Source organism: Vipera ursinii (assembly GCF_947247035.1).
Source record: "Vipera ursinii genome assembly, chromosome: 3".
Lineage (NCBI taxonomy): Eukaryota > Metazoa > Chordata > Lepidosauria > Squamata > Viperidae > Vipera > Vipera ursinii.
This window is the reverse complement of record NC_139516.1, coordinates 161,704,465-161,718,911: the sequence shown is the minus strand read 5'-3', so window position 1 is coordinate 161,718,911 and position 14,447 is coordinate 161,704,465. Positions and strand designations below refer to the sequence as shown.

The 14,447-nt window shown below is 36.8% G+C and overlaps 1 protein-coding gene across 1 annotated transcript; it reads left to right on the top strand.

The window, feature by feature from the left end:
- The first annotated feature begins 1,026 nt into the window (after window positions 1-1,026).
- NAPG (NSF attachment protein gamma) lies at window positions 1,027-13,757 on the top strand. The gene is made up of 12 exons (XM_083357582.1): window positions 1,027-1,115; window positions 3,490-3,557; window positions 4,987-5,071; window positions 5,606-5,623; window positions 5,767-5,797; window positions 7,100-7,209; window positions 7,313-7,379; window positions 8,225-8,295; window positions 8,840-8,918; window positions 10,054-10,133; window positions 11,138-11,267; window positions 11,989-13,757. The coding sequence occupies exons 1-12, from the start codon at window positions 1,060-1,062 to the stop codon at window positions 12,136-12,138; spliced, it is 945 nt and encodes a 314-aa protein (XP_083213708.1). The 5' UTR covers window positions 1,027-1,059; the 3' UTR covers window positions 12,139-13,757.
- Window positions 13,758-14,447: the final 690 nt, after the last annotated feature.

The following is a 14,447-nucleotide window of genomic DNA, read 5'->3' as shown; positions in this document are numbered from 1 at the left end:
GCAGGGCAGCCTTACAAATGGATTAAATGAATTGTACCTCTTCACCTGTCAGGTGCTTCTGTGTGAGGAGTGGGGGATGTCAGCAGTGTGAAAAGGATGTGTATAATCAAGTGACCAAAGGCCCAGCCCTTAGGGCAGTTGCCCAGTCATGCTCATCATTTGACACCATTGACCCCTTTCTGTGGACGCTGTTGTACCCAAAAATGTTTTCTAGCTTTCTGCAACGTCACCCAGGGCTTCACCTGCTGCACTTTCATTTCATTTCTACTCGACTGGATACTCTGCCCACTGGAAGGAATATCCCCTCTCATCACTGATCTCTACCGTTCAGTCAGTTTTTAGAGCGGCTTTGGAAGATGGGGGATTCTGGGAGCTGAAGGACACACATCTGAAGGGCACTCGTGTTAGGTGGGGATGCAACATGCTGAAATACGCTTGGCTGGATTGTCTTGGCTTAATTCAGTAAACCATATTTCACTTCACCTTGGGTTTCCCTGCAAGCACATTTTCCGCCAGGCATGAAAAAGAGTTTCGGGTAGGACGGTTAAGTTCTTTCGAATCTTAAGCCTTCTGAATTCTAAGAATTTGAGGGTTATAGTTCTTTCAATGCAAAAATAATGTAGAGCCTTTCATCTGAGGACTGCATTACAATTTATTTATCAGCCACGAAATCGTTACGCTGTCCGTCCGTTGCCCTCTTCGTAGTCCAGGGCTCTTCAAACTTGGCCCTTTTATGACTTGTGGACTTCAACTCCCAGAATTCCTCAGCCAGCAAGCTGAGGAATTCTGGGAGTTGAAGTCCACAAGTCATAAAAGGGCCAGGTTTGAAGACCCCTGGACTAGTCCTCCTCAAGGGAATTCCGTTAAAAACGGCCGCTCCCAGGCATTCCCTCCGTTATACTAACTAAAACCGATCCAGCAGCTTAAGGAAAGAACTCTTCTCGCTGCGCAGGCGCATCTTGGAAGCCGGACTCCGCCTTTTGCATCGTTTGGACGAAGCGGCTTTCCTTATTCCGCTGACGTCGACTCTTTGAATCGCCGCGACTCCGGCTGGCTGATATGGCTGCTCAGAAGATCAACGAAGGCTTGGAGCACATCGCTAAAGCGGAGAAATAGTGAGCGGAGCTGCAGGAACGGGTGGGCGGGAGGCAGAGCGGAAAGGCGCCCCCTCTTCCCCACCCCCCTTGCGGCTGGGCAGGACGAGGAGAGGCTCTTCCGCCTCTCTTTGACCCCGCCCATTTCCAGAGGGGGGGGCTCCCAAAAAGGGTCCCGAGGCGGCTGGTTTGACAGGAAGCTTTGCTGGGACAAAATCTACAGCCTGGGAAGAGGAGGGGGAGGCTTAGCGTCACGAGATGGGTTGGTAGACCGGGTGGGTCCGCCTGTTAAAGATGCCCGAAGGAGTGGAGGGTTCATTTTCAGGCTCCGGCTGGGCAGGCTTGGTGTTTGTTTGGCTTTTCGTGTCCAGGTCCACTTTCCGTTTTAGAAAAGAAGCAAATGGCTTCGTATTTGGCACCTCTGATCCTATTTATATACAGGCTTAAGTCCTCGACTTAAGACCGCAGTCGAGCCCAACATTTACGTTGTTCAGTGAGAAGTGTGCAAAGTGAGTTTGGCCCCATTTTATGACTTTTCTTGCCACGAAGTGAATCACTGCCCTTGCTAAATTAATAAGACGGTTGTGAAGTGGAATCTGGCTTTTCCGTTGACTTTGCTTGTCAGAAGGTCATAAAAGGTGATCACATGAATTTGAATTTGAATTTTATTGAATTTATATACCGCCCTTTCCCGTAGGACTCAGGGCAGTTTACAGGATACTTAAAACAACGATAGGTAAAGGTAAAGGTTCCCCCGCACATGTGTGCTAGTCGTTTCCGACTCTAGGGGCCGGTGCTCATCTCCGTTTCAAAGCCGAAGCGCCAGCGCTTGTCCGAGGATGTCTCTGTGGTCATGTGGCCGGCATGACTAGGCGCCAAAGGCGCACGGAACGCTGTTACCTTCCCACCAGAGTGGTCCCTATTTTTCTACTTGCATTTTTACATGCTTTCGAACTGCTAGGGTGGCAGAAGCTGGGACGAGTAACAGACACTCACTCTGTTACGCAGCACTCGGGATCCGACCCGCCAAAGTGCCAACCTTCTGATCGACAAGCTCAGCGTCCTAACCCACTGAGCCACCGCGTCCCTATAAAACAACGATACAAAAATTAAAAACAATTTAAAAAGATTAAATTAAATCCCTGAAGAAATATAAAAACCCCAGTTAAAACACTCAGCCTGGGCCAGAAAGCTCGAAGAGCCAGGTCTTCAGGTCTTGGCGAAATGAACGAAGGTCGGGGGCACACAGCAAACGTCATAATTATGAACCAGTTGTCAAGCATCTGAACGTAAATCACATGACCACGGGGATGCTGCAATGATCATAAGGATGAAAAAATGGTCATGGGTTAATTTTTTTTAGTGCTGTTGTAACTTCACTGGAGAAGAGCCTAATGCTGGGAAAGATTGAGGGCAATAGAAGAATGGGACGACAGAGAATGAGGTGGCTGGATGGAGTGACTGAAGCAGTAGGCGTGAGCTTAAATGAACTCCAGAAGATGGTAGAGGACAGGAAGGCCTGGAGGAACGTTGTCCATAGGGTCGCGATGAGTCGGACACGACTTTGCAGCTAACAACAAACTTCAAATGGTCAAATGAAGTGTACGTTGAGGACTACCAGTAGTACAAAACCGTATAGGTTTTACATTTACATTTTACATTTACATTTACATTAAGCAGACTGCTCCGTGGTCCCACTGTTTTTCATGGGCTGATTGTCTCTTCAGTTTGCAGCTCTGTAATTGATTGACTTTGATTATGTTCTTTCCGATTGGTGTTGATTCTTAAGGAGTACATGAGTGGGTTTTAGCCATGGTGGTCTGTCCCTAGCCTGATGCTTCAGGTCTTCCAACTCATTGCCACTGAAATTGAATTCATCCACCTTGCTGCTTGCTGGTCATCCTCTTCTTTTTTCTTTCTCCTTTTGCAGCATCAGGGCCTTCCCCAGAGAGCTTGGTCTTTGCATAATGTGTCAAAAATCTTCTGTAATTGAGCACAGTATCATTTATGTCGTATTACAGCTGCCTATTTCTCCTTTTCTTCAAAGACATGTGCTGCCTGAAATAATAATATTAGTGCTTCATCTGGTCCTGGCCTTCCTTGGTTGAGATCCTTTAAATTATGACAGACAGGGATAGGGGTTGAAATGAGAAGCAGATGCTGTGCCACATCTGAGCACAGTGATAAAATATGGGCTCCGAAACACAGCGTGTGTAATTAGACTTGACTATTTTTTTTATAGCTTTGACCATCCGAAAGGTGAACCTGATATTGGGATCAGGTTTCTGCTATAATGAACTGAAATTAGTGGTATGAAAGATGGCATGAAAAGCTGACTCCTTCATCCCCTGCTTCATTGTGAACAATATTAATGGCTTCACATTTTGATTTTCAGCTTGAAAACTGGATTATTAAAATGGAAACCAGACTATGACAGTGCAGCTACAGAATATTCCAAGGCAGGTATGTCTTGTAAAATAAAGGGTTGGTTTTTAAATCTTAATTTCTTCTGCAGAATAATGGTTAATTCAGCTCTGGGAACAGGACTTGATGTCCAGAATAACTTCACATTTCAAAAGCAAATCTGACATTGAATTTAATTAAATTTGGAAATAATTTCCCAAATTATAAATCCCTCTGTAGGCTTGTACCACATCCAAAATTTGGGTTTCTCTTAACATGAAGTATCCATTGTCTTGGATATAAAACTGTAATTCCTAATCTCATTTTATGATTATAGTATACTGATGATTGATCTTGTGTGTGTGTGTGTGCAATCTTAACAATTATTTTTTCTTTTCTAAAAATGTTTAATAAAGGTAAAAATTAAATGTATTTCATAGTCATTGTGGTATATGCAATAACAATGGTTTTCCCAAACCCATTTTTATGAATATAATTTATTGCTGAACCCTAATTTAAATATTTATCATACTTATTCCACCCATAGGCTGTTGATAAAAAATAGTATGCTTTGGTTTAGTAACAAATTGCATTACTTTTATCCTGTATAGTTGGATTGCATTTATGAATAGTCCATGTATTTTTTTTAAATAGTTGCAGTGTGCTGCCCTTTGCGTTTTTACAAAACTTTACCTATGTTATTATCTAGTAACTAAAGATCTGCATGTTGTCTAGTCTCTCGCTTGCATCAGGTATATGTCCCGTTGTATTTTGGATAACCCATTTCTTTTTTTTAATCTGGAATTAATTCCTATTGTATTCATACTGGAATTATATTGAGAAGATCACATATACTTTGATTTTAAGCTTACAAGAAGTTTGTGAAAAGAGATAGGAGAAAACTGTTAGATTGGTTAGCTTCCCTAAGAACCTGTAGACCAGGAGTCACCAGCTCATTTGGAAGCCTGTAGGAACACTCAAAAAATGGCTTTTAATAATAGATGTAGCTATTAGAAATACATATTACTAAAAAGCTCCACAGGCCTTAATTGACTATTATATTTCTTAGAGTAAGTAAGTGAACTTTAACTTTATTTCTTTATTTACAGCACAGGGCTATAGGAATCTGTAAATTTCATTTTCTATGACTGATTAATTTTTTTATTTTATTTTAATCACATTTATATCCCGCCCTTCTCCGAAGACTCAGGGCGGCTTACACTCTAAGCACAAATCAATGTGCTTAGCAATAGATAGGGATAGAAGAATACTCTTCTAAATAAAGGTAATGCTTAAAGTTAAAGTTTTACTTTGAATACCTAAAAGTGCATTCAGTAGGGGCAGCAGCAGGACAAGCACTCATACAAGTCCCAACTTTGGCTAAAATGCTGGATAAAAACAGTTTTAAATCAATAAATTATGTCTTTTAAAAAATTGCTAATGTTATTTCCAAAAAGCAATAATGTTCTTTTTTATTATCTTTTTGCAGCTGTTGCTTTTAAAAATGCCAAACAATTTGAACAAGCAAAAGAAGCATATTTTAAAGAAGGTCTATGCCATGAAAATAATAAAGCGTATCTTTTCATCATTTCTGTTTCTGCCTTACGTAATTGAAAATCATGTTGGGTTTATATTAATGTATGTCTACTAGTGATAACAAATGTCCCCCTTTCCCCTGCAGTCTTTCTACTTCCAAATATGATTGGGAATGTTGAGAAGTCTTCAAGAGTAAATCGGAGGAACTTGGGATATTATGGAGAAAAGGGGAAAAAGAGAAAAATATGTTGCAGTGTGAAGTCCTTTTGCACAATTTTGGATATGATCAAACTTTGAAATCTCTGAGTTTAGGAAACCATAGTCATAGTATTGAAAACTAAAGTACTTAAGAAAAAAAAAAGTTGATTCTGAAGCAGGCATGAGGGCTTACTGATACATTTTATGTTTTATCAGGTTTCTTTTCATCAGACTTCTGTTGTAAAGAGAACATTTAATTAATGTATGATTATGAATTTTTGAAATTCCTAAACAGTTGGATTTATCCAGAAAGATTTTATATACATAGTACATGTGTACATATTTATCCTTGACTTGAAATAACATAAATCCAGCTTGTTCCATGCTGCAAAGTACGTATGAATATTTGTCAAATTTCATAATGTATGTGAAATACAATTTATATTGACAGTACATAAGTATATTGAAACTATCCTACACTAACATGAGATATTTACTTAATTTGCTCAGGTATACTTTTAATTTCTCTTTTCAGGGCTTATGAACAAGCAGGGATGATGTTAAAGGTATGACAGGTGTTTTTTTATGAAGACCTTTAGTTAAAACTAAATATTAGAATGACCTGTGCAATATTCAGGTTGCAGTTTATAAACCTGTTTGGGGATCCATGATTCATAGTTCTTACAAACTAATTGATAGACTTACAAACTTATTTTTTTAATTGAATTCTATTTAAATATGCATTTTCTTTGTAGAATTGTTAAATCACATTTTTCTGCGATGTATCCTGTGTTATCTGATTAGATATTTGGGGTCCTTCCTTCCTTCCTTCCTTCCTTCCTTCCTTCCTTCCTTCCTTCCTTCCTTCCTTCCTTCTATCTAGTTTTCTTAGAAAATGAATTCATAACTTTAACTTTGGCATACATTATAGATAATGTATTTTTGAAACAGTTGAAACAGTTTGAAACAGTTATTGTTGTAAAATGATGGGAATTTTCTAAGAACAGTTCATTGGTAGAGCAAAAGAACAGTTTTTTTGCTTTTCTCACTCACACATTTATGCATCACTTGATGTTTATGACATTTGGAAAGACTTCACACATCAATCACAGATAAAATTTTCTTAGGCTTTCAAAGTATTTTTCAACCAAACTGCCATTGTACTGTCTCAATCAATTGCCTCTGGGCAGTCCGATATAAAAGACACACTAACAAAATGTAATAATAGTATTTGTCTTCAAGAAATAAATGAAACAATGCATATATATGCACGCATGTGCGGGGGAACCTTTACCTTTACCGAGAGATAGAGAGATAGATAGATAGATAGATAGATAGATAGATAGATAGATAGATAGATAGATAGATAGATAGCACGCATGTGCGGGGGAACCTTTACCTATATATAGAGATATAGAGATATAGATATAGATAGATATAGACAGGGCTTTTTTTCTCATAGAACGCTGAGAACGGAGTTCCGGCATCTTTTTTGGATGGAACCTTGTAGGGTAGGCAAGGCAGGTTGTATAACATGTGTGAGTTCCGGCACCTTTTTCTTTTACAAAAAAAGCACTGGATATAGATATAGATATAAGATAGATATAGAGATAGAGATATAGATATATATGGATATATATGGATATATGTATATGTATGTTCTTTTCAGACATTGTATTTTGGGGATTTCTGATGCAGTATTTTTTTTAAATCAGTTGACTATTTCCCTCTATCAGAAAATGTTCACTGTGACTCAAGAGAGATTTAGCAAAATATGTGATGATTTAAAATAAATAACATTTTATTAGACTAAAAGCAACTTATTTTATACATCCTGAGAAATCTGGCTCTTTTTCTTTCATTTTCAGGAGATGCAAAAGCACCATGATGCAGTAGAACTGATTCAGAAAGCCAGTATGATGTACCTGGAGAATGGAACCCCTGACACAGCTGCCATTGCACTTGATCGGGCTGGAAAGTAAGTTTGAAATCTCAAGCTGTTAGTTTTTTATTTGGAAAAGAAGGCAGATTTCTCTAGTCCTTTGAGTAACTGAGTAACAATATTGAATCTTTTATTTTAGGGTCATAGAAAACATAAATCCAGACAAAGCCATACAGCTATATCAGCAAACAGCTTCAGTATTTGAAGTAAGTCCTCTGAAAGTACAAAATAAAGTACTTTTTAACTAAAGAATGGTGAAACATAAACTGGCTAGGTCAATGGGACCAAATCTGGCCATAAGCTGTCTTTCTGCACCTCATCAACAGATTTCTCAGTAGTTTTCTAAAAATGCAGTATCTCATGCAACTCAGAGCAGCCTAGAGTAGGCCGCAGAGTGCTGTCAACAGAAAGAAAATACCACCCGAAAGTAAGCGGGGTGTCACAGAGCCTGGGGAACACTGGGCCACTCCATTCCCCAAGGCTCACATGCCTTGAGTGGCAATGGTGGCAGTAGGAGTGAAAGGACTTGGCCTAAACTTCAGGTCCAGCTTCAGCGCTGCCACTGAGTACCACTGTTCAGGGTGCCCTAGATGTTTGGGGGTGGGGGACACACAGAATTGCTTCTTTTTCTGGGATGTGTGTGACATGCCAGTAGAGTCACTGTCTGAATTTTTGACCTGTTGAGTCAAAAAGGTTTGCCATCAGTGGTCTAGCTTCATGATTTCTCTATTCTGACAAATGATGATACGTCTGAGATATTTTTAAAAGAAAGCATTTTGAGAAATCGAAAAGTAATTTAGCTATGTAGGACAGGGAAGTGTGTAGTGCTGCATATTAACATGATGTAATCATAGGTTGTATTGCCTAGTTCATAAAATTGTATTTAATTAACAACCTGGTCAAGCTTTACCTAATTCAAGAGAAATGCATTTGGGGAATGGTATGTATTTCAATCTGAGTTAGCTCCAATAATTCAGAAAATTTGCATTAAAATCAGCCACTTAAACATTGCTTATGCCTATGCTTTTGCTTTTGTTTTTGTTTTATTCAGAATGAAGAGCGTTTAAGGCAAGCAGTTGAAATGTATGGAAAGGCTTCAAGGCTTTTAGTCAGAGGCCGTAGGTGTGCATCATAACAGTTCTGTTTTCAAATATCAAATATCATTCTAGCTTATTTGAAAAATTCATTGTGATAATACAGATATTAGTGGGTTATGACATTACAAGTATCAGTTGTTACGCTGTGCAACATAATTCATGTTTTAACTTTTTTTTAAAAAAAAATAGCTCAACCAATGAATCTGGCTTTGAGAAGAAAACCTTTTGCTTTTGGTCCTTAATAGGGATTACCATAACTACAAAAATAATTTTTCTTCCTTAAAAGCTTACTCTTTATGTAAACATAGAGGCACTCTTAATATATTTTAACACAATATATCATCCTTGTGCATAAAAGTAAGGCCTGAATATTTATTTCTGAAGGAGTTTGTATTGATAACTTGTAACTGTAGTTTTAATATGGGCTCAGTTTTAATATGCTCAGACAAGAAGGATATTCTTGTTTTTCCTCTTGAAATAGTACATTTATATTTGGGAAATTGGCTAATTTTGACCTTCTGATTCCTGCATATTTAAATAACCCTTTCTTGCTCATTTTTGTTTTGCAGACTAGATGAGGCTGCACTATCTCTTCAGAAAGAAAAGAGTATTTATAAAGATATTGAAAACTATCCAACGTGTTACAAAGTATACAGCTACACATTTCTTGTTTTTGCAAGGAAGGGGGGATTGTGCTTTATCTTTTGAATTATTTTAACTTGGGGGTTTCATGTCTAATTATACAGCATAATCTGGATTCTTTCCGTTGATTTTAAAAGAGTTGCATGGAGAGGCCTTTATAAAATCTATATATTTGTGTATTTACTGTAATTTGATCACGGGGATGAATTTTCTCCCACAGTGCTGAAAAGATATTAATGCTACTCTTAATATGATTTTGGCATTCTTCAGTCCTGATTAGGCTTCAGTTGCTAGGAGATATTTTGGTTTCATAGTTCTTGTGGAAATTGTGTTGTCTGAGCTTTTGACATTAGCTGTAATAATAAAAACAGAAAATCTGTGCAAATAATACAGTAATACAAACTGATCTACAAATATTTTGGTTACTATTAATATAAGTAAGGGCTTAGCTCACAATTCAATCTTTCCAGTTCTTTTGAGTCAGTAGCCTGAGGATAAAAAGCAATATTCTGCCTATTTTCCTGATAGTTTATTTAGCTTATGTCACTATGAAAACTACATGGGATCATTAATAACACATCGATTTACCAATCCCCATAAAACATGCATTTTTAAAACAGAATGAGAAGAAAACTGGATTTCTCATTGTGATTACATGAAAAGTTAATATTTAATAATTCTGATGTAATCTCAGTTGTGTGCCCTATGACAATAGTACTTTTAGTTGCATTCAATGAAAAATGTTCATTAAGTGCCTAAAATTCTACTGTGATTTCATTCACAAACCCTTTCTACAAACTGTTGTGATCAGTAAATACAAAACCACTAACCTTCATTTGGAATAGTTTTAACAAAGAACTGACAGAATGAGCTAGCAGTCAAAATGAATCACATTTTTACATTCTTCTGTAGTTTTCAAATCCCAGATTTATTTTTCTAAAGGGGTGATTATCCTTAACCCTATAATCCTCTCTACCAAGGCTGGTGTGATCCTTTAAAAGAATCTCTGTTCATAGAAGAAAACTGCCTTTGTTTTGCTACTACATTATATACCTTCCTTTCAATAGAAATTATTTTTTGGTGTAGTTTGGTTAAAGTGAGAAAAATACTGGTTTTCTTTATAAATACTCTTTTTTTTTAGAAAACTATTGCCCAGGTCTTAGTACATCTACATAGAAATGACTATGTTGCTGCAGAAAAATGTGTCAGGGAGAGTTATAGGTGAGTTGCTTGATTGCTTGATTTAGTTTTAATTTAAATTGTGTTTGAGAGGGCATCTATTTACACACTTGCCATTTTATCTCATTATTAAGGATTGAGAATTCAGGCTTTCCCAATATACATGTAGTCCTCAACTTACAACTGAGCCCAAAATTTATGTTGATAAGTGAAAAATTTGTTGAGTTTTGGCCCATTTTACAAATTTTCTTGCCACATTTGTTAAGTGAATCACTGCAGCTGTGTTAAATTAGTAACACAGTTAAATGAATCTGACTTCCCCATTGAGTTTGCTTTTCAGATGGTTGCAAAAGGTGATCACATGACCCTGGGACACTTCAACCGTCATAAATATGAGTCAGTTGTCAAGCGTCTGAATGTAAATCACATGACCCTGGGGATACTGCAATAGTCAGTCATAAGTGTGAAAAATGGTCATAACTCACTTTTTTCAGCGATGTTGTCACTTTGAATGGTCACTAAGGGCGGTATATAAATCCAATAAACATAAACATAAACAAACATAAACTAAGTGAACTATTGTAAATCGAGGACTACCTGTATTACCATTTAGGTATCTCTCTAATTTATTAACATTGTTTTCTGCCATAGAAATTAAACAATTTGGTTTTTTTAAATGTATTTCTTTGAAGTGCTTGGGAAGCCAGCTGGCAATTAAGCTATCTAGTTAGTGTGCAGTAATTACACCTCAACAGTATCATAACCAACAGTATTGTACTTGTTGCATGGAATAAATTAACCCAGTGATAAAATCCAGCAGAGAAAGTTAAGATTGGTACTCAATGTAATTGGCATTTTGTGCTTGAAGGCCTGCTGTGCACAGGGACAGTACAGGTAATGAAGTACACCTTAAAGAAGGCGTTCCACAGACCAAAAGGCATTCTGATCTTCACCCAAAATATTCATTTAAGAAAATCTGTGCTTATTTGTATATAAGTTTTCTCATTTTTTAAAAATAACCTCAAATAAATACCTAATTGCTTCAGCATACCAGGCTTCACAGAAAGCGAAGACTATGCAGCCCTGGAGCAGCTCCTGGAAGGGTATGATCAACAAGATCAGGACCAAGTATCAGATGTTTGCAATTCTCCACTCTTTAAGTATATGGACAATGATGTAAGTTGCTGCTTTTATTTACTGAACAGAGTACAAGTGGCTTTTTATTGAAAAATACCGATGATGTAAATCAGTTGGACCACTGATGAACAACGTGTGTTACTGATAAATTAGTATAATATATCCAGCATTTAAAAGTGAATATTTCTAAGTTACTGCGTTCTCTTTACACACTTTTGTGACATTATGATACCTAAATTAAAGTGCATCAGCACTTTGAATGGTACGGATCATGTGAAAACAGCATTAGAATAAACCATTTGTTTTCTTTTCTTCTGATGTCTTACTCTGGATTTAATAGTGTTTTGGGAGACATTTTCCTGTCTGAAAAAGAATGATTGCTGTAATTTATTTGTTGCGGAGATCAACCTTTCCTGAGCATATGTATAAGTATTTGATAGCTTTGCTTTCTTGGCTGCTTCATTTATGTTTTTAGTAATAAATATTTTGTTCTCATATAGCAATGAGATGCATATTAGCTTACAGTCTGTTTTCCTTAAGTTAGTTTATTTGTACAAGATGGTATTTGATAATTGGGTGTTTTACCGTTAGAGTAAATTGGGATTCTCCAGCCATTTTCTTAGGAAAAAATACTCTTCATAAGTCCTCGCTATATTAGATAGAGCTTAATACAACAAGGTTGTCTAGTGTTTTGATAAATAATTGTGATGTGCTTTTAAAATGCAGGCATCTTATTATTATTTTTTTTTACATTTGCCAGTATGCAAAGCTTGGCCTTTCGCTTGGTGTCCCAGGAGGAGGTGTAAAGAAGAAATCTCCAGTTACTCAACAAAATAAAGGAAGTGGACCAGCTATATCAGCTTCTCGTGGAAATGAGGAAGATGATGAATATGCAGGTGGATTGTGCTAATTCTAACTCTGTTCTCAAATACCATGTTAGCTGTTTGCCCAGTGAACAAATTCCAGGGGCAATTAAAATGGCATCATTGCAATCATGAAATTGGAAGGAAAATAATATTGGCTTTGGGATGTTTGTATACAAAGCATGACTATGCACCTTGAAGTATTTCTGGATTACAGTTAACCATAATTCTTTACAATGTGTTGGTTTTAATGCAGTACTTGAGTACAGTAAGTCCTTCAAAGAGGAGAGAGATTGGAAGGAAATATTTATATTGGATTTTTCTCTCTAAACATTTGTAAGCTGGGAATCTGTTTCATGGCTCATTGTCAACAGTCCTGCTAGTCATACTGTTTCTGTTTTTGAATAATACCATTAAATTATTTCAAAACACCTAAAATTGTGATAGATTTCCTTTTACTTCTTTGAATATATTTAATGACATGTTTGCCTATAATTTGAACAGGAATTCATAGGAGTTTCTTTGCCAGGAAAACACAGGTTATTACAGGCAGGAATTGTGATAACCATTGGGTTCTTTCTAAGTATAATTGTCATGGGTTAGAAAACTCAATGCTCCTAGTTCTTGAATCAGTAATGCGCAATGCACAAATAATGTACTTTAGGTACTTTGTAGATAAATCAAAAAAGAAATTTAGCTTAAAAAGTGTTCAATTTGAAATCGCAGACAACTAGAACCATTTAACATTTATATGCTTTATTTCTTGAATATTCTTTGGTATTGTAGAGCTCACATTTTCAGCCTTTATATTTCAGATTTTGCTGAAATAATTTGAATTTCCATAGACATTTGTACATTAGTTCCTGCTACCTTCCACTAAACTCAACAGTTCTTCTATTCAAGGGAATTTAGGCAAATACCAACTAGCTTGTGGATAGCTGTAATAACTGTTCAAAATAGTATATTATGTGACAAAGGAGAAATAACAGACAAATGCTCCTCTGTGTTTATTCAGAAAAGCTGTATGCTTTTGATTTCCTGAATCCAAGAATCAGAGAGTTTTTCTTAAAAAAATAGTGCATAAGAATGTTGAATTTAGAGCCAAATTAAAAACACTGTTACATTGAAACTTCAACATGGAATGGCTGTCAATGGAAATAAAATTTTAATTCTAGATTTAATTATGTTTTCAAGATTGGAATTTGTGACAGTGGATTTATTTAATACATTCAGTGTCTAGCTTTGAATATTTAACGTACTTTTCAATATTATAGCGAATAAAAAGTAATGGATTTGCGTTTTCCCTTGTCTAATGCAAATTATCTTTGCTTTCCAAATAATTAGTAAAAGTATACACACTTCTTTTAATTGGATCAAAAATGTAGCAGGGAGGACAGTTTTGGAAGTAATTGCTAGCTCTTAGTGAGCAACATTGCAACATTTGGTTTGCATGAGTATGCTAAAATATAATCCAAAAGTAACCATTCAGAGTGACTTGTTTGTATATCCAGATGCTTTATAAAATGACTTTTTGCTATGTGAACCTTGTACTTAATCGTGCCATTCTTATCTGTAAATGCAATAGAGTATGGAAAATGTCACAATTGCCCTGCTGCTCTAGCCTAAGAAACTCTGTAGTTCACCCGTACAAAATAAAAATGGTAAACTCTAACGGTTGATTTGTGAACTTTATTACAATAAGGATCATCATGTAGAAGCAATAAACTGTCAATCTTCAGAAAATGAGGACAGGGGTTCCTTAATTACATAACTACTTACTGGTATACCCAGGGCTTTTTTTCTCATAGAACGCTCAGAACGGAGTTCCGGCACCTTTTTTGGATGGAACCTTGTAGGGTAGGCAAGGCGGGTTGTATGACATGTGTGAGTTCCGGCACCTTTTTCTTTTACAAAAAAAGCACTGGGTATACCATTGCACTTTAATTGTACAGAGAGGTGCAACTCAGAATAATGGAAGACAATTTCAGGGTGATGATTACAGTAATTGTAGACCATTTGAAGTCGTCTCTGGTTTGTGACAGTGCCATATGTGGCAATGTTTAATAGCTAAAAAGGACAGTATCTTTGGCAGAAGAAAGTAGTGCGTCCCTCATTTGACATTTGTACCGCAATCCAGCAATTTTCCTTAGCTTTACCTTTTCAGTGAAATATATAACTATTGCCACTAGGTGGTGCTGTGACTACTGTTCAGCCCAATTTTAGCCACTAAAAAGTACTCTTGGTATTTTTGGAATTTTCATACCTTCAGGAGGTGGTATATGTGTTTGTATCTAACATAGCGAATAGATTGTGGTAAGACCGCCAACACATATCCAGCCGAGTGGCTTTCTGCTGG

What these genes read in the sequence shown, in the direction of transcription:
- NAPG (XM_083357582.1), top strand. Translation starts at nt 1,060, where the DNA reads ATGGCTGCTCAGAAGATCAACGAAGGCTTGGAGCACATCGCTAAAGCG. An exon ending in ATCGCTAAAGCGGAGAAATA is followed by an intron (nt 1,116 to 3,489) that starts GTGAGCGGAGCT and finishes TTTGATTTTCAG; the next exon opens with CTTGAAAACTGGATTATTAA. An exon ending in GCACTTGATCGGGCTGGAAA is followed by an intron (nt 7,210 to 7,312) that starts GTAAGTTTGAAA and finishes CTTTTATTTTAG; the next exon opens with GGTCATAGAAAACATAAATC.